This window comes from Anomalospiza imberbis, chromosome 6, assembly GCF_031753505.1.
Source record: "Anomalospiza imberbis isolate Cuckoo-Finch-1a 21T00152 chromosome 6, ASM3175350v1, whole genome shotgun sequence".
NCBI lineage: Eukaryota > Metazoa > Chordata > Aves > Passeriformes > Viduidae > Anomalospiza > Anomalospiza imberbis.
This window is the reverse complement of record NC_089686.1, coordinates 10,597,083-10,623,153: the sequence shown is the minus strand read 5'-3', so window position 1 is coordinate 10,623,153 and position 26,071 is coordinate 10,597,083. Positions and strand designations below refer to the sequence as shown.

Below are 26,071 nucleotides of genomic sequence, written 5' to 3'. Positions count from 1 at the left end.
GAAATTTCATGGAAAAACTTAAATTACTATTAAATCTATTAAATTTTGGGGGTAGGAAATAGTAACTGATACTTAGAGAGATGGTGTAAGGTTAAGGTTGAGTACAACACTCCAACAGTAGATGCAACAATGCATAAAAGTTTCTCCTGATATATTGAAACTTCCAGTAATATGTAAATGAAAAAAACCTTAAGCCTGGCTTTGAAGAGATCCATGTTCTTGTACACGAAAAGATAAAAGTAGCTTGTGTCAAAATTGAGGTACTTAATTTTGCCCTTAAGAACTTACTTGCCAAGGATAGAGAAGAACTTCCTGAAGTCTTCATCACTCAGTAAGCCTCTTTTAAGGAAAGTGAAGTTTCTGATCCGAGGATGAGCTTTTCTCTTTTCTCTGCTACTTACTTCCCAAGCTGGATTCATACCATTTTTCAGTTGCACTTGTAAATTATTAATTGTGGCAGAGTGCAGAAGTCACATAAGACTCCTGCCAAAGTTTAATGCAGTCTTTTCCTCCAAGATAATGAAATGCAAAATATATGATAGATACTGTATTTATTAAGAGAAATTGAGCTGTTAGGAAAAGAGAAAATACATATACTGGCCAACCCTACCAGTGCTTACTGCCAAGATTAGATCCTGATTCTGGAGCACTTTGGCTTATTCTTAAACCCTGACTTCAGCAGTTACTTTCAGAAGAGGTGTGTCTGAGTGCTTGTAAGGGCTGCACCATTAAAGGCTGGGTTGTTAGACACAGAGTCAGAATGGGGTTTGAAACCATGGGTCGAAACAGAACTTCAAACAGCCCTTTGCCCTGCATCATCTGTTGCTGTATGTTGCTTAATTTTTTTTTTTTCCTAATACTGTGAAAATGTATGTATTCCTTGGTTGCATGATTAGGGACAAGACATCTAATGCAGAAAATGGGAAAATGCCTGCCTAACAGTTTGAGAAAATTCCATAGTCTACAAGTGGATATCTTACTGTAGAATAAAAGGCAATTTTCATGTTTAATTCATAACTCTTTGCCAGACTTCTGGTTTTCAGAAGTTGAAAAATGTGGTATTCTTGTAAAACCCGTTAGACCACATGTCCCTTTCTTACTTCACTTTTTTTCTCCACTACATGTCTTTTGAAATGGTACTGTGAATTTCTACAGGTAATGTTTAGAACACAATAGTTGTGAATCAGAGATGAGTGACTGATGGCATCTCAGTATGAGATTTTAAAGACTCTCTTGTCTGTTCCAGAACTACACATTGAGAGCAGTGTTGATCCACCACTTCTTTCCAGGGAGGTGGATGAGCTGAGTCATGTGGGGCTTAAGGTGTGGGAATTTCAGATGAGATTCTGCAACCCAAAGAGTGATGCCAGCTGAGGAGCCAGGCTCTGGCTCCTGTCTGCTTTGTGGGAGATACAAACTGCAGACTCTGTTTTTGAAAAGAGAGCGTTTGTTAGGCTGTCCTTTCCAAAAATGTCTTTCTGCTCCAACTTTTAGGCAGTTTGCATCCAGCTGCTGCCATCTGTGCTGCTGCTGTCCATGTATACGTATATGCTTCTGTGAATTGGTTTGCTTTTAAATGAAAAGTGGTCTGTGCTCATAATAATCCAAGATATTGGACTAAATCTCAATCTGTGAAAAATGCAGGCATTTTACTAATCAGTTTTAATCCCATGTACTGCATTTTTTTAAAGTTACTTAACTGTACCTATTCTAAAACTCTTTGTGTGTTTCATGCAGTACCTGTTTAGTCTTTTTTGTGTAATTTAACTGTTAAATTTAGGCACGGAGAATTGCATGTTATGTTTTGAAAAGTTGGTTCCTCATGAAATTAGGATTAGAAAAAAATGTACTTTACTACAGTGAAACTGATCTTAAGACTTGCTCAGAGCACCAGTAAAAAAAATAAAATCATTTTTTGAGAAAAGATTAGCCATTCACTAAAGTAAAATGAAATCAAATAATTACAGAGTATGTTCTTTCTGTTTGTTTTGGTTTTTTAAAATTGGGTTGCCCATTGAAATAGTCTTTGGTAGAAGTTTCACTGTATATTAAATGTATCACACTGTATACTGTATTGGCATGTGTGTGTGGTTTACATATGTGTATATACAGAATTAGCACTTGAGATCAGACTGGAGAAAATATACACATGTGTGTTGTATGTTCTGCAAATGGCACACAATACAAACCTGATACCCTCTGCCCTTTATGTTATCATGCCAAAGTCTTTTTGCCAAAACTCACATTTTTTTCCTATTGCAGTTGAATGCACATTTGTCAGAATGTATTAATGCCCCAAGTACCTGTAGTTTTAAGCGTTATGGCTGCACTTTTCAGGTCAGTATATAACAATTGTACTTCCCAATTGATGAAAGTCTGCAAATAGAACCTAATTCTTTGACATGAAAGTTCTGGACGTCTCTAGTTTCAGTTAAGAAAATCATCCAGTTGCACCAAGTGATTATACAAGAGATGTTTGATTTTGCATTTTAAAAATATACAACATGAAAAGCCCACACATTCCTGCAGTGGTTTGGGAGTTCAGGTATTAGGTGTATCTTGTCAAAATAGGAATATGACACATTTGAAGAACCTGTTAATGTAGGATAAGAGGAAAGTCTCTTTAGTTCTTCAGAGAATGGACTAGTAACTTCAGTTCTTTCTATGAAAGCATTTTCTTGAACTAAGTATGTTTATATTTTCTCTCATTTGTGTGTCTTAATATTTTTAATTGAGGTTACATGTAGGTTAGCACACTTAAAACATGTATTTTTATGTGCATTAATATGTCTGTGTGCACATAGGTGTATAATCAAAGCATGAAATTTATTTTTAAAAAAAATTTTAGGTTTTAATCCTGGCAATCCCTGCAATATTTAAAAAAATAAAATCAAACCTGAGAGTTCAGTTTCTGTAGTATTATTCCAGTTTCTTCCAATATTCTGCTTCCCTTACCATAAATCCTGGGGAATTTGGATGCTTATGTAATGAAAATATTAGTCAGGACATTTCAGAAACCGCTGACAGGAAAAATGGCATTTATGTGATGGAATGATTAATTAGTTAGCCCATGGCTATTTAAAAGTACAAGCACTCACTGAGGAGCAACACATATCTAAAGATGATGTCCTGCAGGTATTTCCAGGTTCTTAAATAATGAGCATTCATCTTTTTAAGTGTTAACAGCAATGCTCTTAGTGGTAGAACTGATCAATGCTGTAACCCTGCCCACTGTTATGTTGTACGTATTGCCATTCATTTTATGTATGTATATGTGTGCATATATGTACATATATCCACATATATATTTTTAGTACTTTATATAGAGTACATACCTTGAGGATCATTGAAACCCTTTCAGTTGCTTTGCAGTACTATCTACCATCAAAGCTATTAATGCTCTGCATTGCAAAGCACTTACTGAAGTAGGTGTAAGCAACACAATACAAATGAAATAAGTAATGTGGTCTGCATCTTATGTACTCTGTATATAATCTATGTGTGTTCTGTAAACTCTTTATATAGTGATTATTTGTAACAGCACTTATAGGTTGTGCAGAGGTAGCATATCTGAGTATCACAGAACAATCATGGTAACGTCTTGAACGTGACAAAGTAGGCATTGTAATAACTCTCAGTGTAGTTTATAAAGCTGGCAGTTTCCAGTGATGATAAATTTATCTTAAATATTTGTCTTTAATATTCAGCTGAAGGAAAATGTAATGCTTATGAAGCTGTTCATGAAATAGAACAGAAGTTTTAAATTACAGTTAGTGGAATTGGAAGTTTCAGATTTTATATGACTCAAGGGTTTTATTATGCTTTGTTTAGTTCCAAGCTACACAAAAGACTCTAAAATACAACTAATTTTGTAAATCTTGTTCATCTTTATTGTTTCTGAGTTATCAAGCACATTGGATGGAGATACATAGCAGTTGTATAAAACACTTGCTATATTAAATGTATTCCTGATTTTTTGTAAATTCCCAAGTAGATTTCCCTCCTCACTACAGTTCTGCAACAAGGACCTGTGAACCAAAATATGTAGTATTGGTTCGATGTCTTTATATACTCTTTCTTTGTAGGTTTAAAAGAAGTGGAATTGGCTAAAATGTATAAATTCTTTGTTGTCACAGGGAACAAACCAACAAATTAAAGCACATGAAGCCAGCTCAGCAGTGCAGCATGTTAACTTATTGAAAGAATGGAGCAATGCTCTAGAAAATAAGGTATATCTTCTACTCACTTCTAATTTTCATTGACTTCTTTAAATCATACAAAAGTACTGGAAGAAGCGCTTTTTTCCTGTTTTACAGCTGTTCAACATTACAGCTAAAGCACTAGTAGACTTCAAAAGCTATCAAGCCATTTAGCATGTCTTTGTACCTTTGCTATATAATAAAATGCTGTGAGAAACTTGGCTTCGCAACTCCATGGATAATTTTCCTCATAATTAATAATTGATAATTGATAATTTAATTAAAACACTTCCTTCAGATAAATAAACAGTCAGTATTATGTTTCCTCTCTGAGTTGCCTTCTTACAGAACAGAGAGTTCAGAAAGCCATGGCAGCACTATGAGCTGTATCGTTGCTACCTCATAATTTTTCCTGACATAACTTCAGAATTGTGTAATAAACTGATTATTTATTTTATTTATTTTTATTCTTGCTCTCCAAACTTTAAGACCTGCACAGTTTAATTAAATGAAATATGCTGTAACTCATGGGCATGATGATGTCTGCTTTAGTGCTAGACCAGCATGAAGTTCATGTTGCAGTGTTTCCTTGGGACTCCAGGTTTTAAATTCTTTGGGATTTGGGAGATGCTGGGAGTTGTATCAGCTATAATCTTGTGGATAAGCTTTAATGACTTAATGTGTGTTCTGTGAATAAAATTCAAGCCTTTGATTTAAAAAATGCAAAACTTTAGAACAGATTGCAGTTTTCTTAAATCCTCTTGAAAAAATCTTATATAGACATCAAACTGATGTTTCTGTGATTTTAGTGGAAAAAAGATCCCAGAATTACCAAGGTATTCTACAAATACAGGCACAAGAGTGAGGAGCCCCCTTCAGACTTTTCTCAAATGAGTTCACAAGTAGCAATTCCAGTGTAAGCTCAGTGGCACTTAGGATATGATTTCTGTCATCTCACAGCAGATTATAAGCTAGTTCACAAGCAAACTCGGTCTAGAAAGCACATTCCCTTCTTGTCCCACAGAGATCTCTTCTGCCTGGGTCTCCAGCAAGGTCATGCAGCTGCAGAAATTGTAGTTTTCAAGCAGACATTAACTGGAATAGTGTAATATGTTTTTTGCCCTCAGCATGGTTGTTCCTGAACTGAACTTGAAGCCTCTTAAGGAAGCCATTGAACCTGGCAGAGTTCAAATACAGATATTTTTAGATAGAATTTTTCTACATGTGTAGGTACGTCTTAGTTTGACAATCCATAACATAACTTAAGTTTGCTTTTGCATCTGAAACTTTGTCAATGTAGGAACTTCACAGTTTTTGGTTCTGAGACATACAGATTCATATCCTTAGTTCGTTTTTCATTAGTCTGATGAAAACTATGCAATTTATTTCACATCATGGGAAAAAACCCACATTCCCTGTGACTTGCAGAATAGATCATGTTCTGTCTTTTCTCAGTGTCCTGAGAGGTGCTTTGTCATTTAAAAAATGCCCAGTGGTTCTATGTTTGTCTCTTACAGACCTTAGAGATGATACACTTCACTACTATTTTATGCTTGACTTTTGTTTCAGCTTTCATTTAGGACATAACTGCTTATCATATGTCCATTTTTTTTTTTTCTTTTTACTTCCTGCTTTATAGACTTCTTCCTAATCTTAATAAAGAGTTGAATCACTGGAAATCCCAAGCCAGTGCCAAGTTACCAGAATAGCTAACCACATGTCATATGTCAGTGACTTTATTCTAGGGGAGGGTAACAAAATGATTTGTAACTTCATTGCTGTGCTCTTCTTTGAGGAAAAAATTAATCAATGCACTGAAGAACAACAGTGCCCAGTCAGCTTGGCTGATGTGTATCTCAGACATCTTAGCCCTACTGAAGCCAGTGAAAGTCTTCTTAATTTGTATAGGGTCAGGATTTCATTTGGGGTTCTCTCTGTGGTACATCTGGAGGGGAAAGGAGAAGTTCTCTTCTCCCAGTCACCCCATTCTTTAACAGTGCATGTGGAGTAGGCAAACTGGAAATCTTCAGAGCTGCAAAGCTTGTGCTAAGTTAGGAGTTTGGTATTGAATGGTGCTGGTGGCAAAGAGTAGTAAGAGAAGGTCAGATGTAAAATCTTGAATCAAAACTTTGTAGGGGGAATTAAAATTCAGTGCTTTTTCCCCCTCTGTGATGGTGTAGAATTGCAGACTGAACTCCCACAGTTTTGTAATGTTGGAAATAATCAGTTGAATGTAATTTTGTGACTTCATCACATTCTTACAGAAAACTGGTATAAATTTTTTTCTTTTTCAATACGAGACTTAAATAGGGAACCTGTTTGAATACAGTTTCTTGTGGCATACGGTTTTTTCCATTCTTCTTTAGTTAGCAACAACTTAATTTGCAAAATTGCTGAATAAGAGCATGCTTTTTCCTAGGAATATTTCAAATATGCCAACTAAGTAAAGGAAGCTGATGCAATTTGTAGTTAGATGGTGTGTTTCCTTCCCCCTTTTTTGAAACTGAAGCTCCAAAGGCTTATGCTGAAACTATAGTTGGGAAACTATTTAGTGTTAAATATTTTTTTTTATTCACAAATCACAGCCAAACTACAATTGCTGACAAAGCAATGACAGTTCTGTACGATTAAGGACTCCAAGACATAATTCTCCTTTTCCTATGTTCTGTAAAGCTGTGTGGAAAAATCTCAGTACAAAACAGGCCCATGTTTTGTAACTTGTACAAAAATGGAAATGCAATGCTTAGTGACCCAGAGCACAACTGCCTTGTGAATGGGAGGCCTGAGGAGGAAACAGTGAGAAAAGGGAAATGTAAAGATCACAATTAACTAAAGAACTCTGATTCATTAAGGAAATGGAGGATGCAAAAAAATGAGGTGTCCATCCAGCAGATCTTAAATATCTGGGAGGCAGAGGTACTGGTTTAAATTTATATTTTTTCTGCTACCTAGGCATTCCTTCAGTCTCAAGATTGCTTCTCTCTCTGCACTGACAAACTTAGCTTTGTCTCATTTCTGTTGAGTTTCTTTTGCCAGTTTTGCCATGTATAAAGTGTAGACCCAGCCTATGTGTGTATATGCACATGTATTGAAAAGTAGATACCCACACATATATCATGGTATCTCTGTACTTTTGGGCCGCTGTCTAATGAACTTGCTGAATGCCTGTGGACTTAGATGGTCCTTTGTCTAGTTTAGGCTGGTTCAGAGATTTGAGATGAATTACCTTTTCAAACAGGCTAGGTTCTGCTAAGAATGCAGTGACACATAGGGGATTTGGTGATGGTGTCTGATTAGAGGGCAGTCAAGGGGATGGAATTCTGCAGTGGCACCCACATCAGAGGTGAAGATGGCTTGACCTCAAACTGGCACTTGTAATAGAGGCCAGGAGTAGATTTTTTTGAGAACATGAAGCATCCAAGTAATTGGTTATGATGTGAAACATTTACTAAGATTTTTTGGGGTCTGAAATGGTGCTGTGTCACATCCGTTTTAAGATCTATCTGTGGAATAGTCAGGGCATATCCAAACATCATCTTGTGCCAAGTGTTTGTTTTCTACGTTTTTGCTGCTGAATGATCTGGCCTGGGGGAAAACTACATTTCTCAAAAAAGCAATGCACCACCACCAAGCAGCCCCCTTCTCCAAACCACATTAATGAACAAGCACTAAGCAGTGTGACAGAAAATATTTACTGGATTACTTTCATCCCCAAGGAGATATATAATACGATATTCTTTTAACAAGGCTCATGTTTTAAAAACAGAATGAGTCACTAATGAATAAATTCATTAAATGTCAGTACAGAGAGAGGATATAATTCACAGCCTGTAGTTCTTTGGTCTTTTCTACTAGTAGGCACCATTGGATTGTCCTTCAAATGCATGGATCCCTTCTATGTTCACTCATTTCAAGAGTTTTCATTGCCATCACATTCTTTTAAGCCAAATCAGTCCCATGCAGATGTTTTTCCTTAAACTTGCTATAGATCAGGACAGATTGGAGTAGGTGAAGATTAGTGTTTCCTGATCCAACCAGCTCAGCTTGTCTCTGGTGTCCCTTCTGTGCAGGGCTCGAGTTCTTAACACCTATTTAGAGTGAATTAGGTTATTTCTTCCAAACTCCAAGCAGCTCCCAAGTCAGTTGATGTAAACCAGGAAACCAAGCCGTTAAACAACAAGTGAATAAAGAAAATGTTACATTTAGACACAAGTTCTTTGCTGGTTTTGTATCCCATCTGCACTTTCTTAAGCTAAAGTTGTACCAATGCCATACATTGGAAGTGCAAAAATAGCTATCAGAAGGTTGTGTTTTATTTATTTATTTGCAATACAAGGAGAGATATTTTTTTTAGGATCTTATCCCTTTCATTTGTTTAAGATAGATTTAAACTAACATAGGTATATTAGTGTTTTAATAAACTTTGGCAGGAGTAATTGTAGAATTTTTTCCAGGTGGCCTTGCTCCAGAATGAAAGTTTGGAAAAGAACAAGAGTATACAAACTTTACATAATCAGATTTGTAGCTTTGAAATAGAAATTGAAAGACAGAAGGAAATGCTGCGGAATAATGAATCTAAAATACTTCATTTACAGGTAAGAAATACAGACTCTCCCCATTAAAGCAGAAATGGTAGTAGCTTCTGTTCTGTGCCTTTACACTTGTGAAGTGAGGTGGTCTAATTAAAAAGGGGGGAGATATTTTACTTTATTAGGGAGCCATTCTGACTTTGTTTTTCTGGTTTGTTGTGTATAACGGGGTAAGATACTTCACTAAACAACTGCAATTGCCAAGCCTATGTTAAAACAAAACAAAAAAAAACCATTTAAAAAGGGAAAAGATTGAAAACAAAGTAGAAATCTTGTATGAAGAATAATCTTTTTTTTCCTTAAAAAAACTGCTTAAGGAAGTCCCACTGAAGGACAAGATTAGCACCTTAAAATTGTTGAGTATTACATATATTCCTTTTCTACTTGCTGGTATTAAAAAAAAAACACAAATCGTGAGTGAGATCAGTCTGGTGTGGATTTAATTCAAACACAGCATAATGCATTTGAATTCACTTTTTAAAAATCCAGATTTCTGCTGTCCTTCTGAGGAAAATGTATCTAGTTATTCCTTTGCTCATAGCTATGAGTTTCATGTTCTGTGTTTTGAATGACCTGGCCACAAGCCAGCATGAAACTAGAAATCCTCAGGAAGCCCTAGCATGGTGGTTAGCCCAAGCTGAAATTCCTTGCTCTGTATTCAGAGCTGACTTGGGATATGGGTGCTGGGAATTTGTATTAGCCTGCATGATACTAACCACAATAAGGGAAACCTCAGGAGAAATTTAGCAAGGAGTTGTGGAGGTATCATTTACACATTAATGTAGTATGTCTGTTGCTAGAATATCAGATACTTGTTGTAGCATCCACCTTAAAGGAATGTAAATAAAATTATCTTTTTCACTTATTATTCACTTCACGTATAAACTGCAAATGTTTATAACTCGAGAAACATAAAGAGATCCAAACCAGTGTGTGGCTAAAATTCAAAGGGTGGCACATTCAGGAGCTCAGATCCTGGAGACCCTTCATGATGGTTTATCAGGAAACCTTCAAGATTGGCAACTGCATTTTTCCTTACAGCAGTAATTTCTTTCCATGACCTGCCCACTTAGTAACCATCTCAGCCTGCCTTAGTCATTGTTACTTGTCTGATGATAGCGTGGGATATGGCTGCCTGCCTGCAATATTGCATTCTGACACTGGGGAGCTAATCCTTGTATGTACTGATATTGCTGATTGAATCTACCAGGAGGTAAGTTAATTTGTAAACCTGGAGTTCTTACACATGCTGTCTCAGTGGCCAGCAGTGAGAGTGGAAATGGAAAAAAAATATAGAGCAGAGTTTTTCATTATTGTCTTAAATGACAGATTGCAATATCTTTTTCCTTGAGCTGTAAGGGTTAGCAAAATCAATTTTCGAGTGATTGGTTTAGGAAAAAAGAATACCCCAAACCACTACAAAGCAGCAGATTCCAACAGGTGGCTTTGTGGTGGTAATAAGTACTGGAGAAAATGTTTTGCTCTTTTTTCTTTTTTCTTTTTTTCTTTTTTTTTCCCCCTCCTGCTCTTTACTTCCTCTTGCCAGATATTTCAATCTAGTTATTTTAAGCCAAACTGTATTTCAATGATATTTTAACCTGTTTCCTTCCACTTAGCAGAATTTCCTGATTCAGTCTGATTGTTAAGGGTATCCTGGAAACACCCCTCAATTTGATTTTTCCTGGACAACATGATCAGCCTTCTTCTGTTGCCCACCAGGAGTGGAAGGAATTAGTTATCTTTTGTGAGCCATTCTTTCCCTGGGTTGTGTTGAGCAGCTGTGGTTACCTGGGAGTCACAGATGCTGCACTAACCAGTTCAGGTCTGAGCAAGGGGTATTTGCTTAGTCCCCCAAGATGTACAAATGCTCCTGATGCCTAGTACAGTTCCAGTATTGGCTGCCAGGTGACTTTTTTTGGCTGGAGAGTGGCAACAGCATCACTGAGCATCATCTGCACTGCGAGGCATCTGACACAACCAGTGTAGATGCATCAAAGGAGTCTGGACACTGGCAGGAACCTCAGCCTAGAGATGTTTTGTTTTCAGATGAGTTTTCTATATATTGGTCTCTAGGGAAAGTGTTTTTACCAAGGGTGCCTGATATTTTTTTGGCTGCTGTCATGTGGAGAGGAACTTTCACATGCAGTGTCCAGTTTTTCATATGGAAATGGAAGCACGTGAGTAAGCTCATTGTAAGCAGGGTGGGGACATGAGGTACTGAGGGACAAAAGAAACAGTGACCTCATGAACATAAAATGATTTGATGAGTGGTATGTTCCGTCAGAGGCGAAGGACACGTGGTTTGTTTTCCAAGTCAAGCAGTACCTTTTCTAGTCCGTTCTTTAGCTTTTCAGTTTCGCCCTATCAGTTGCAATGGAAAGGTCATTACAGCGCTTCAGTTCCTCGTGACATTTTCTGAAATTCTTTTAGTAAGTATAGTGCTAAAATTCTGGAAGTTGGTAGAAACACTAAACAAAACCTCCTATGAAAATCAACATCAAAAGGAGCTCACAGTGGTTTGCCAAGCACATAACTTGCGATTAATGATCTGGAGAGGTCAGTTGCTAGAATGAAAATGCATGTAGAAAATTGATATCTACTTGAAAATTTATGAGTACAGTGTGAGACATCTGTGTGCTTTCTAATGGAATAATTAGAGTGAAAATTTCCACTGCTGCATTAAATTCAGATTTAGTACATCAGTATCTCCCAGCAGGAGGGAGGTTGACTCCCTGTAGGGTAAAAAGACAGAGATCCCACTGCTTTTTAAAAATTAAATAGAAGTCTTATTTCTGATTATTTTATTTCTCTTGAATTCTCATGTCAAGGTACAGTAGATAAAAATGCTACACGTTTGCCAATGTGAAACAGAAGCAGCTAAACCAGAATTGGTTATGCATGTACAAAGGTGGAATGTTGCACAGGTTGATGGATCCCTAATAACAACTAATAACTCCCAAAAGAATAGCTTACAATTCTTCTGCATGTTTAGCACTTCCCCTTTTATATAAAAATGTGATCATTTATTTTGTGTGATGCTGTGTTAGTCCAAAGAGGTGCAAGGTGTGAGGCACTGTGCAAACCCCAGCCACGTTACTTCTTGCCTTGGAAAGTTCATGTTTGGTATGAATAAAGGAAAAATATGAGACTTGGGCATATTTTGAGTTACTTTTGCATGTTAACTGTGAACTAGTGGCCGAATCCTTTGGTTCTGCTCTCACAACATGCAGTCAGGGCATGCTGTGGTATGTTTCCTTATTTATATGGCTAACAGCCCTTCCCTGCTTTACTGTCTGATTACCATCAGCCCAGGTGGGAGGGTGTGACTGTTGGTAGGTGCTGTTTTGTAAGTCCAGGCAAGCTACTTCATTTATTTACTGGGCCCATACCCCTGGAATTTATGATTCAGTGCACAGCTTTCCTTCACAAAGCCCTAATTCTGGATGTGAGAGATACATAACTTGTTTTGAAACACGAACATAGAAATAAACAGTTAATCCTGAAATATGTTAGATTGCTCAGTTGTTTCGAGACAAAAAATAAGACTCCTAGAACCTGATGTTCCTAGCTGGCTCGTCAAATTGACAACCTTCAATTAACAGTTACAGACTTTCAGTATAACTGAAAGCACGTGATTAAAAGCAAATGGCTCAAAGGGGAAATGGAGGTTGCATGAGGCGAAGGGTTTTCCCCATGAGTGGGGAACACTGAATCCACAAGGCCAACCAGAAGGCAAATGCAAAATAAATTTATTTTCTTGTTTTGTACTCAACTGCCACTTTATTTTTGTGCAGAAATGAAAAATCATTTTTACATTTTTTGGCTCTATATGATGGTAAACTCTAAAGCTATAAAGTTAGATTTGGAATTTAACTGTAGGTGGTAGCAAAAGTAGTTTCTTCTCTCAGATATTTTTGTTATCATTTGAACTTCACAACTGATTATAGGGTTCTGGCTAAAATTCCTGCTAGTCCAAATTAGCTGTGATAATGTGAAGTGCTGTGTATTTCTTGCATCAGATTTGAGGTAGACTGGGAAATAAGTTCTTTATATTTTAATATACTAAGGTGCTTGCAATGTCCCTTTTTAAGAGAATACTGGCCTTTCTGTCTGTTTCCTTCTTGAGTGTTATATTTCATGCCTTTCCAAAACCAGCTGGGCTATTTTTTTGCTTGTTTTCTAAAAAGGACTCAACAGAAATACCTTCAAAATGCATGGGTTATTGAGTTTAGGAAGTAAGAGTGGGAATTTTAAAGGTACTTAAGGGGACAGAAGTCATCATTCTGCTTACATTCTTGAGGGCTTCTGATATGGTTGTGGGCACATAATAACTTAGGCTTTGATGACTGATTTATGTGAGCTGGGAGCTTGCTCATGTGTGTACTCATGTTCCATGTGTGCAAGAATAGTGATGTTTTCCTGGAGGCATAAGTTATTCTGCTGTAAACCAATATAAATCTGTACACACGGGCAGCCATTTGATCCACACCACAGGAAGTTGTGCCCATACTTTCTTGCTTAAGTACTGTCACATGAAACCCAACAGGTATCAGCCCATAATACCAATGTAGAGACATTCAGAAAATTGTTCTTATATTGAAAGGTTTAAAAAAAACCCAAAAATCAAACTACCTTAGACAAGAGCTACACACTAACAAGTCCCTTTTTTAAAATAAGTCTATTGCTAATTCTAATAGTGCTCTACCTATGCAGCACTAAATATTTTTTAAGTGTTTCATAAACACCTGGGCTATTCCTTTAAATTTTCAAAGTTTGTGTTATTAAAATACTAGACATAAGCAAAAATTATTTATATTGGAATTCAGTCTTTTTACCGACATATAATGTTTGTTTAATTTGCATAAATTAATGTCTTTGTGTTATTTTAACTCATTTGCTATTATTTTGTAAAGCGAGTGATAGACAGTCAAGCAGAGAAACTCAAAGAACTGGACAAAGAAATCCGTCCCTTCCGACAGAACTGGGAGGAGGCTGACAGCATGAAGAGCAGCGTGGAGTCCCTCCAGAACAGAGTGACTGAGCTGGAAAGTGTTGATAAAACTGCAGGGCAAGGAGCTCGGAATACAAGTGAGTGTGAGCACAATGGGCTGAGGGGCTGTTGAGAGGAAAACGGTGTCCCTTGAGTGGCACTCCCATTGTGACTTTTATATGGAAACATCAGTAATGCTGATTCTTCTGATTTTTGAGTAGGAGATTGTGTATTTCATTTGTTAATGGTGTGGTATTGCTTCTGTGCTTTTTCTTAGGCTTGATTATTATCTTCTGTTTTGTTTTATTGACTCTCGTCTTTACTGCATTGTTAGCTAATTATGAACAGTTTCTCAATTGATCTTTGATAGCTAATAGCTTGCAGCAATTTCTTTAAATACAGTCTTGGTATATTGACAATTTTGACTACTCTTCTCCCTTGTGAATGGATCCATACCTTGTGTATGGTTATCCACCTGAAACCACCCATCCTGATTCTGTTAAACAGGTGTTTTTGATAGTAGGGAGACTGGGATCTGCTTTAGAATAAGGTTATTGTGCTTCTGAATAAAAACTGGGATTCAGCAGGACAGTGTAGTGAGCACATGTAGGCATTTGTAACAAAGAACATTTAAATAGACCTATATTAGATAAACCTGCTTTATGAATTAATCTGCTTCTCAGTATTGTGTGTTGGCCAATTTTGCCAGTAACAAAACAAAAGAGTAACATGAGAGGGAAAGGGGACTCAGAAGACTTAGCTCTCACTCTAAACTAAATAAATGACCATATAATACAGATCTAAGCTTGAATTTTTGAGGTTTTTTTATTAAGAACTTTAGACATTGCAACAGCACTATGCTTCTGAGACAAATAGTGTCTAAATAGAATGTTTTGAGTGATCAGGAATGCTTCTGAATTTCAGAGGGATTACACAGGATGTGTAACTGCTTCCAGGGTCTTACCTGCTAAATAGCAATCTGCAGATAATGCTACCAAGTCTCCTTTCAAAAAATGGAAGCCTCTAGTTATACTGTTTAGTGACCAGGAAAAATCTCTTAGATGATTTGAATATTTGACTTTTACTGCATATACGATTAACACCCACGTTTGTAAAAATCCCAGCTAATCTAGATACCAGCCAGCAAATTAGAGCCTGTAGAAATTGCTTCATCAGTGGCCAAATGCACTTTGGTTCTCGAGGAGGAAAGTGTTTTCATACACAGTAGCAGCACTGGTGGTTGATTTTTACAGTCTTTAGTAAACAGCAGGTTTCTCACCCCCATCCTTTCTGTTTCTGCCAGGCCTGCTGGAGACCCAGCTGAGCAGGCACGATCAGATGCTGAGCGTTCACGACATCCGGCTGGCTGACATGGACCTCCGCTTCCAGGTCCTAGAAACTGCAAGTTACAACGGAGTGTTGATTTGGAAAATCCGAGACTATAAACGTCGGAAGCAAGAAGCAGTCATGGGGAAGACTCTGTCCCTGTACAGCCAGCCCTTTTATACTGGATACTTTGGCTACAAGATGTGTGCCAGAGTTTACCTGAATGGAGATGGCATGGGAAAGGGGACGCACTTGTCTCTGTTTTTTGTCATAATGCGTGGAGAATACGATGCTCTGCTTCCTTGGCCCTTCAAACAGAAAGTGACTCTCATGCTCATGGATCAGGGACCGTCTCGACGCCACTTGGGAGATGCTTTCAAGCCAGATCCGAACAGCAGCAGTTTCAAGAAGCCAACTGGAGAAATGAACATTGCATCTGGCTGCCCAGTCTTTGTGGCTCAAACTGTTCTAGAGAATGGAACGTATATTAAAGATGATACTATTTTTATTAAAGTCATAGTGGATACATCGGATCTACCAGACCCCTGACATACACTGGGGGAGGCGGATTAAACAGAAGGCAACTCCGTTTGGGGGTTTTATATCAGTTTGTCTTCAATCAGAGGTCCTAAAGCTCACAGAACCACCTTGTGGAACAGATGGAAGAGTTTGAAGGCATAACTGCATAGGGTCCAATTGCGAAAGTAGCAACACATTAAGAAATCATACCATGGTATATTTTTTAATAGAACTAGCAACACTTGAGCTCTGACGAATCACTTATCCCTCGTCAGGATAGTGATTATGGTCAGAGAGGATTTTTTTTAACTTATTAATGATCTAGTCAATTGGAGGTGAAAAGACATATACAGTATGTGCTGAATCAATTACTGACTTTTATTTCTTTTAAGCTAGAATACAAGAAAAACCCTTCACATGTGGGCTAGCTGGAAATTGTCAGCATGTTAAAAGAAGATGAAGTAATGTTGCAATTATGATATTCTTTGAAAAACTGAGGTGCAATCTTGTCTGAAATATAGTATATTGTCTTTTTAAGGCCTCATCTGGTCTCTGTTTTAATAATTACTTTGTCAGAAGATCTTGGAAAAGTATCCATGTCTTCTCAAAAGTATCTGAATCAAAATCATATTTTTATTTAAAGTTCTATTGTTACAGAAAACATTTTATTTTAAAATTGTTGATAGACTGATATTTCTTGGAAGAAAAAATAGAAGATATCAAACACTGGTTATCACTTGTGATAGGAAAAAAAAACTATTCAATTCTGTTATTTCTCTTTAGAAATGTAAACCTACAATATATGTCGTAGTTAATGACACTATTTCAAAATTAAGGAAAAATCACTCATGGATGCTGTGCATCATTATCAGATTTATAATTGTTTTCACCCTAAAATAGGGCATTTGTTGAACTTTGGAGTTCTAAACGGAATCCTGTACATTTTTTAAAGTTCTGCCCCATGCTTTCCAATCAAGCTATATATGTTGCACATTATGCTGTCAGCAGTATATAGTGTTTTCAGTATTGGGGAGGAGGATTAGTGCTAAAAAAAGCCTCTATGTTTGTTCTGTACTAGCAGCCATTGCTTCAAGACAAACCAGCAAAGTCTTAATACAGTGATGGTGGCTTGCATGCATACATGTGCCTTAGATGTGCTGTGCTGCTTATAAACCATAGCTTTTTATTCAGATTAATTCTGATATCTGAAATGGTAGTTTAATTGGACTTCAGGCATAATGTTTAGCCTTGTCTTCAGAGCCCTTAGGTACCTTGCAATGTACGAAACAGAAGCCAAAGCCCACTTCTTTGGCTTCTGCAGCTTCTATGACTTGGCCATGGTGGAATCCATCCTATTGAGGTGCCAAAACGTTATGCTCAGTGCTCCTATGGAGCTTGGACTAGACAGTCTCCATGGCCACTGTGAAGGCAAGTGACATTTTTCCTCTAATGCCTGTGGCTGTAAGGTGGCGTCACTTGAAATTAATCCATCTGAGAACTCTGGGGCTGTGAATATGGATGCTTGTGGCAGCTTCTCATAGCAGACAAGCATCCTAATGGGGAATGCATGGGCTTCTTTCTTGTAACAGCCTCAGCTGTAGTGAAAAGCATTTGCTAGCCCTGAAACATGCTGATTGCAACCTGCTGTGTTCATCTGCTTCTATTTAATAGCCTGTGACAAGCAAGTCCAGAGACACAGCCTGACTGTGGTGCTCTTTAAACTCCTGCTTAAGCAGAGCGGGCTTGCACCACTGTGTTTTCAGCCTTCATGGGCTTGAAAAAAACTATTGCATCTCAGCCTTTAATGTCAGGCTGCATCAGTTTTCTGCTTTTTTGAGGCATAGTCACAATTTTTGTCTAAGGTGCAGTTGAATTCATGCCTTTGTATTTCAGCTTGTCTTTGCTGTTGTCTTTTTTGGCTGTGCCTTCACACACAGTGCCTGCAAGAAGTATTTATGGATATACAATGCATGCTAAGTGGTCTTCATGGGTTTTCCAGGCACCTGCTAGAATACTGCCTGCTGCTGACAGTCCTGACCGTCAGCAGCAACTTGTCTTCCTTTTCTTGCCTTCCATTGTCCAGGTACTGTACTCCCTCTATGGTACGTGGCTGTCAACAGGTGCAAGCTCAGATATGGAGGCACGTGCTAGCATTTAATTTCTAGCACGGAAGGAGGATGTTCTGCACAAGAGATAAATATCTATAGATATACCTGCATCTATATCTCTAGATATCATTGTATGGCACTTGCAGTTTTATGCAGGCTGCATAAGTAAACCCATCACTTACGCTTTAGGGCGAAGGTTCGCTCAACTTGTGTCATTTTAATAATTGTGAATGTAGGCAGCTGAGCTTTTGTGTTTGTGCATCACAGAATTTTACTGAAAACAGGATTCCCAAGTGGAAATGTCCAAAGGACTCTCCTCCCATTGCTAATGCATGTCTTATAAAATTAAATGAAACCGTTTGGCCATCTCAAAACAGTTTATATCCTGTTTCAGTCTGGGACTTGGAGGAGATTTTGAGTATAAGCAGGGCCCGGCATATTCTGCAGATTTGTGACTACAGTTTCCAACTTCTGTGACAGAATTGTGCTTCTAAATCCAAGCTTTTTAAAAGAGGAGGAAAAAGGCATTTCCAGCCTTGGTGATTGAAAGAGGACTTTGAAACATGTGAATGTGTAAACCAATAGGGAAGTCTTCCTGAGTCTGCACACAGCCTAAACTAGTAGCTTTAAGAGATCTGAATTATCTCGTCTTGGTGGGATATTGACTCAGAAACTTCACAGAGAAGTTTAAATATGAACACTGCTAACTATCTAAATGCCGATCACTGTAGCAGAAACATCAGTCACTGTTGTATTTCACAGATCTCTATGCTGCTTTCCACATCTCCCAAGTGCCAAAAGCACCAGCTGCCAGAATCTTCAGCTTCACTTGGGCAGCTTTTATAATGCAGTAATGTGCTATCGATATAAAAATATTTTTGCATATGTGCTTTTTATCACAGTTAATAAAACGGAGGCCTACTGCACTTATTTTTTAAAACTACATGAAGCTGCCAGAGAATTTCCAGTTTGCCAGCCCTGCGTACTGTGAAATCCAGGATCTTGCTACACAAATGTAGACACCGCCTGCTGTGGAAAACCTGAAGCCTTGACTGTAACACCCCTTTCTCCGCAGAACTCACAGGCCATCTCTGTAGAGTTCTTACTGTGTACATAGAAATCGGTTTCCTCTGCTTTCCAGCAAGGAGTATGTAGCATTTTGTGAAAACAAGGCCACTGTATATTCTCTAAGTTGAAAGGAAAAGATACCCGGTGCTTTACTCAACACTTTTAAGTTATTTAACTGTTTCTCTCATCGCTGAAATGCCCTTTATCCTTTTTCTCTTTGTTCCTCACTGAGATATCCAAAGTTTTCTAGGGACTGTCTGTTTAAAGTGATTCATGGGACAACACCCTGCCCCCTGTAATGTATACTCTTGAATCCTGGCAAACTCCTGTTGGGTCCCAGAGTATTTACATTACTTTGAACAGAGTTTGTTCAGTGGAACCACATTGTCCTCTACTTAGTAGTAATTCTTAGCAGCACACAGCTGAAGTCTCTTGCTGGTGTTCTTTCTTCACGGTGATGCTCCAAGTTATGTACAAACCTCTTCCGTTTCCAGTTTCCTCTAGGGAGATTCCAGTGTGTGACAATCTGGATGTTGCCCTTTGTGTACACTCTTCAGCACAGTGTGAGTGCACTTGTTACCAAGAAAGTCTTGAATCCTAAACAGGATGGAACTATTTGGGTATTTAAAGACCAACCTGCAGTTATGATGCATGACCATGTCTGCATTGCTTCTCTGAGTGAATTGATTGGGGTCTTGTTTCACTTACTGTCTACATGGTACACCTTCAACTGCTGACTTACAATATGCAATGTTGATTTCAGCCTTGTACTGTAAATGTTGTTCTTCACAAAGAGAATGTGCAATAGGAAAAGGGAATGGTGGGTGGCATATTTTTGATGGAAAAAAACACGCTAGATTTTTAAAAGCATGGGACAAAAAAGAAATGCAGTTTATTTCCTTTTCTCGTGGTGTTTTCTACTTGGAAAAGGAAAGATGAAGATATGTGCCTGTTTCTGTGCCTGGTGAATTTCTCAAATGCAAAGGTAATAGAGATTTGTGTTAGCTGGGATTTAAGTGTTGAACCCATGAATGTTAGGCTGTGTTGTATCGCTTCTGTTTCCTCAGCTTGCCATGATTATGGCTTGCTGGGATGGACTTTAAAAGCTACCACCTATTTGTATTTGTATTCCATCACCTGGGATAGGCACTTCACCAACAGTGCAGGGTATCTGTTGATATTTTGTTCAGTTTTTAAAACTGGTGCTCTTTGGTCCAAGACAGAGAAGTGTGTAGGGAGTGACAAGGAAAGTTGCCTGCACTGCAGAAGAGTGAAAAACATGACTGCAGTATCGATGCCTTTGATATGATTTAACTATGCAAATATACAGATAGGTGAGGGGGGAAATTCTTGGGTTGCAAACCTAATCTATTAGATTTTGCTCTGTAAATTATTTGTATGTGTGTAGGTACATTCATGTACACGCAGACATGCATGCACATAAATATGCAAAGTCTTTTCTTTATGTAGAAGTGATGAAACAAAACCCTTTCCTCCAAGTTATACTTGATCAATTAGTGCAAATATAACTTGTTGCTGCTAAAGGAGGATCTTGGCTAAGGGCAAACTTTGATTCATATCTTTCAGGTTTGAAGATCTGTATGTAGCAAACACTTCGTTTAGCTTTTCTGAAGACTCTGAATTGAAATTTAGGACACATGTTCTTCCTCATGCTCTGATAATTTGGAGATTCCTGTATTTTAAAAAACTATAGTGATGAGCAACTTTTTGATTGCAAATTATTTCCTCTAATTTGGAACAAAAAATGATAAAAAGTATCTGGACTTCTTCCCTGGAATTCCTGTCCTGTTCAGTCAATACCTTGACTGAGCAGTCAAAGCTGCTGCAATAAAAACTATTGGTTTGGCAGTTTAATCTGAGTTTCTAATACCATGTACAGTGTATAGCAAGTGCTATTCTCTCTTTTGGAACAAGGAAATCAAGGATGAGATGTGATTTGTCCAGAGTCACAAAAGTAATCTCCTGGAGCTGGGACTAGTGTTATCTCTGAATCACAAGGTTTTACTCTTTTAATACACTTGTCCCTTAAAGGAACTGGAAAATAAGTTGACATTCCCTGAAGACCCACATCAGGACAGTAAGGGCTAGAATTAAACATACAAGCTGTCATGATTTGGGGTTGTACACGCGTGGTGGCCCAGACGTGCAGAGTGAAGGCCAGCACAGCGTGTCAGTGTCAGTAACAGCAGCAAACCCGTGTCCTGCTCTGTCTGTTCAGAACCATCCAACAAAACCAGTCTCGTTTGATGCTCCTCTTAACTAAGGAGGAAGAATACCATGGTACAGTGAAGTGGGTTCATCTTTGTTCTACCAGTCATGTGACTGACCATTTCTTCCTTGTGGAGCTTTCTCCCTTTTTCTGTAAACCAAATTCTGGAGGGCTTAATTGTTCTTTCTTGCCTCTTAATCCAGGCCTTTGCAGAGAAGCACCAGATAGGAAGGTTGTGTAAACTTTGGACTGCCGATTCAGGGACATCCTCTTAAGATTTAGAAGAGTAGAGTTATACAACATAAAAGGGATCTGACTATTCCTGTTTCTCTTCTAATATATGGTCAAGACTGCAGCTTCTGTCTTCCATTTCATGATGTCAGCGTAGATACTAGGCTGTGTTTTTTCATTATTTCCCCTCCAAGTTAGGATTAGTTCCTTAGGGTTCAAATAAGCTCTGAATTTCACAGAGAAGCATCTGAACCAAAACCCTGGATTCAAACATCCCAGACTTGATGTGGAATTCAAATCTGGATCCCGACTCTGTGGCTTACTAACCTACCCATTCAGGGAAGGGTTTGTTGTCTCTATGTGGTGTTTGTGTTTTTGGTCCTTTGGAACTAAGCTTTTAATTTGGTTGCCAGTTCTGCAAGGACTTTTTAACTTCTTAGCAATGCCGGTGTTCACACGCTCCATTGCTGGCAGTGCGATGCGTAGTGATAAAATTTGACTCTGTCTAAGGGTTACTGAGATAAACCAGCATTATCATTCGTAAAGGTCATTTTCTTGCATAGTGTTCCGAGCTTTGTATTTGAATATAGCTCGCACCTGAAAGGACACATCTTCCAACTATGACCTGCATCACTGGCAGAGAGTTGTGTAATCTGTACTTGTGGAATGGGAAGGTACAAGCTTCCATCGTTGCTGATGCATCGTGTAATCCACCTATTTTGTTTTTCTTGTAGCTCTTGTTCGGTTAATACTTTTTTTTTTTTCAGTTTTATAGGGAAAAAAAAGGGGAAGTTCAGGATTTTTTCTACAAGGTATAAAACTCCAATAAATAAGTGGTGACTAGAGAGCTGTGAAAAATACCCCATTAGGAGATGATGGGCTAAATGTAGGTCCATTTCTCTTAGACAAGTAGGATAACCTTTAAGATGCATGGAACAACATAATAATCAGGAAAACTAAAGCCGACATTTGTTTCCAAGAAATTCTGTGAGAACTATCTATGGAAAAGACATCAGTGATTGAGAATAATGTACAAATTAATGTGTTTGAAACTTGTGTATCCATTTCTTTAATCTCATACTCTTCAGTGAACGGTACACTTGTGTTCAGTTTTATGATCAAAAACAAAGACCAAAGAAGGCCAGCCTCATTTGATTGTGTATATTCTGCCTGTCTTAATTATCAATAGCTGTAAGGATACAGTGCAAGTGATCTGGTAACCAGTGGTTCTTGTCCTTTTCTTTTAGGGGGAAAAACAATTTTAAAATGTATAATTTATTGCTCAGCAATAACCATGTTGTTAAAATAATAATAAAAAAAGGAATTAGCAACATGTCTTAATTTCCCAATAGCATTATTATATGTTGTATTTCAGTTTACTGTATATTGTGTTTTTGTATTTATTTGTGTTTGGAGGTCTTGCTATGTCTTTTTGTGTTTAAATGCTAATAAACAAGGACAGTGTGTAAGAGTGTAGAATGCCGAACTCTGAAATGCTAAACTGTGTTATTAAAGGAAAAATAAATAAGTAGGAAGTAATATTTTTTAAAAAAACCTTGTGTGTTGAATTTGAATGACTGCTGTTGATTTGCAGATGGCCAGGGTGCATCCTTGCTCCTCTGTGAGCCCACTGCATGGCTGTTCTGTGCTTTGTGCTCCCACACCCAGTAGAGCTTTACTGTGGCATTTCCCATCCTCTGCACAGGTAACTTCCAATAACTTCTGTCAGAGTCCTATTTTCCATGTGCTAACTCTGCTAGAATAAACTAGGCGATGGCGTTCATCCTAACATCAGAGTTGAGAGCCCTTGTGCAAACAGAGTAGAAATAAATGGAATGGCTTTTCATGCATTTGTGGTACACTGCTTTCCCAAAGAGGTGTGGGAAAGGAGAGTTGAAGCATAGCTTAAATGTCTAAAGATGTAGATTTCTTATTTTTTCTTCTCTTGTGTCATTAGTGACTCTTCTCAGCTCAGAACCACATGCCAGGTGTGTGCTCGAAGTCATAGAACGTGATGCAGTCTGTAAAAACACCAGGCAGTTCTGGAATGTATGGAGCAATAATATTTCCACCACATTTCAGATTCAGCCTAGGGATGAAAACCCTGATCCCCTGGGGTTTTGTATGAAGCATGCAACTTTTACTGAGCACCACACTGTTGTTTCTTCCCTATCGTCCCTCCCACCCCTCTCTTACTGAAATTGCAGTTTCCCTTCCTTCCCATCACTGCAGGGGCAGTACTGGGTTTGGCAATGCAGGAATTGTCCTGCCTGTGCTCAGACACAAGACCGCAGTGTCTTGGCAAAAGCCGCCGCATTGCTGGCCTGGAATGTGAGAACGACCTGGCCAGCCCATACCGGTGTTTGGAACAGGCACTCTGAAAGTGCTGGGCAGCCGAGTGCCTTCTCTTGATAAAATGGGAATGCCAGAGAAATGGCAAATGCAGGCAGGTGGGCATAGTGAAAAGGGGAGGGTGGCTAAGAAGTGCCGTCCTCACCTCGTGCAGGATGGGCTGAGGTGGATGTTCCTTTTGCTGCTGAGAGCAGTCACTGTGTGTGACTCCGGACGCTCCAGCCTCTCTGTCCTGCTCATCAGCCTTTCCACTCGCACTCCCAGCGTTGGCACTTGAGGCTGCAATGCCTGAAGCTCTTCATATCTCTGCTGTGGAGCATGAAGGGGTGGTGAGCTTCCTTGTCGTAATGAAGTGAGTTATCTTCCAGCAGAGTCCTCTGCAGAGGAGTCTCCTCCTCCCAAATTGGGGAGCTTGGTGCTGCTCACATGTGACACTTCCATCATTACGGAGCAGCTGGATAAGCAGAGAGGAAACAAATTGCTTTAATCGTGAAGGCAAACACTAATTCTCCCCTCACCTCCCTGCTCCTCCTCCCCCAGCAAGGAATCGTAATTGAAATGACACGTGGTGCCCTTCCTGGCTTCAGTGAGGCTTTATAAAAGGTTGCTCCTTCATGCCAGGTCCCAGAAGGTGACTGTCAGCTTCGTGGGGTGCTTTCCCCCAGTGGGCCATCTGGTACTTAAGGTGACAGGAGCAGAGTGCCAGCTCTGGGAGCACCAAGCAGCCAGGGAGAGCAGGGTGAGGAGCTCCTGGGCTACAGAGGGTGCTGGCTGACAGGAACACTGCCAGAGCCTGGACCTGCTGCTAGGGCCATCCTTTGGAAGAATTGCAGGGTTTTTTTTTTTTAAGCTTTTGGAAAGTTTTCCAGAGTTTCAAACCTTGGGCTTGCTTGCTGTCTGGTAAGAAGTCAGAGGTTTTCAAAATGTTCAGTCCTGTGTATCCTGCTCCCTGTTTGCTTTGATGTGACCAAGTCCTGGAATTGTCTAAGGAACAGGGAAATATCCAGTGATCAAAACAAGTGGTGAAATAGGTGATTTCCCCCAACCTTCCCCAAAGCCAGTTATTTCGTGAGTCAGTTGTGTGGTTCCTTCCTGCACGCCTGGATTGAGCCCTGGAGGCTGTTTCTGTCAAGTAATGTGTCTGGCTTGTTGTTTGGCCAAAGCAGGTGAAAACCCAAGTATCTTCCCTATCCCCCTTGACAAATGTGGCACCTGGGGAAGCTGAGCCCACTCAGATCTCTCGCTCCTTCAAGTGGGTTTTTGGCAGTGAACACTGGACCTCAGTGCATGCTCTTGTGTAGGCTCACAAGAATGGGGAATGGCCCAAGCCAGGAACTGAATTCCCACTGGCTGGGCTGGCAAACACAGAAGAGACCTCAGGTCTCAACTGACTTCCACCCCGCAGGCTGCACCTTGGGTTAAGCAATGTTTGGGCACAGCTGGTTTGGTTGCAGCTGTGTTTTGGCAGCACGGCTGCGTGAGTGGAGGTGGGAGCTGTCTGCAGACACTGCTGTGGACACTCAATGACTGCTCTGTGCCAACGCAGAAGCTTTGCAGAGACTACTTGGATTTCTACCATGTATTTCTACCTGGCAGGTAGAAGTGGCATCTGCCTCAGCATACCCTGTGCCATCAGCCCGCTGGAACACAGGTAAGGTGTGAGCCTGTCCCCAGCTGTGGCCCCTTTAGCAGGTGTCCCTGGGGTAGGTAGTGATGGCTGGTGAAAGATGCTCAGTTTTCCCAGGATAAAAAGAAATCCCAGCCATGCACAGGGTTGGATGGAGTGGTCTGGTTCCAGTGTGCAGCTTGGCCTGGGCTCAGGGCTGAGAAGCAAACCTGGTTGCTCACACCCCTACATGCGCACAGATCTTGCTCTGTAGCTGCTCCTTGCAGACACCCCCAACAGGAAGCTCTTGTTCCCTTCTTCATCCTACAAGATAAGAAGTGTGTTGGGGTGTGGCTTCCAGGTAGCTCTGAGATCAAATGTGATCCTCTCCAGTGATTTCTCTAGCCTTGCTGCCGTGGGGGTAAGGTGACTGTGTGGTTGCTGGAGGCCTGTAAGCGCTGGGTGAGTTCCTCTTGCTGAATTGGTATGGAGCTCCAAAGAGGGATTTAACTCCACAGATTGGCTGCGTATATTCAGCTTCAGCTCCTGACCAGCCCTGAAATGAGGCCATGCCTCTCCCAGCAGCACACGCGGCTCCTTTGCCATCAGAGACTGGTTCTCGCAGTATAGATGGTGCTGTTGCACCCAAGACTATCTTTTTCTTAAATTAAATGGAATCTCGCATGAGGATTTTCTTTGGTTGATGCTAGGGGCTGCCTGCTTTAAGGGCAGCTATGAGATAGAAAACAGCTAGAGGGGCTGTCACCTGCCAGGCCATTTCTCCTCATTTATTTAAGCTTAGCTTCATGTTCAAACCTTCAGCAACGCTGCACTGTGCCAAGGAGACTGGCGA

General features: G+C 39.5%; 1 protein-coding gene across 10 annotated transcripts in view; it reads left to right on the top strand.

Annotated features, from left to right (window-relative positions):
* The window catches only part of TRAF3 (TNF receptor associated factor 3), a 69,833-nt gene extending 47,019 nt beyond the window's left edge, over window positions 1-22,814 (top strand). For 6 of the 10 annotated variants that reach the window (XM_068192368.1, XM_068192366.1, XM_068192364.1 and 3 more), the window contains 5 exons: window positions 2,263-2,337; window positions 4,137-4,229; window positions 8,654-8,794; window positions 13,702-13,876; window positions 15,082-22,814. In XM_068192368.1, coding sequence (XP_068048469.1) covers window positions 2,263-2,337; window positions 4,137-4,229; window positions 8,654-8,794; window positions 13,702-13,876; window positions 15,082-15,653 — 1,056 coding nt within the window. In that variant the 3' untranslated portion in view covers window positions 15,654-22,814. The remainder of the gene's footprint in view (window positions 1-2,262; window positions 2,338-4,136; window positions 4,230-8,653; window positions 8,795-13,701; window positions 13,877-15,081) is intronic. The other 4 variants (XM_068192369.1, XM_068192370.1, XM_068192371.1 and 1 more) reach the window with 4 other exon arrangements.
* Window positions 22,815-26,071: the final 3,257 nt, after the last annotated feature.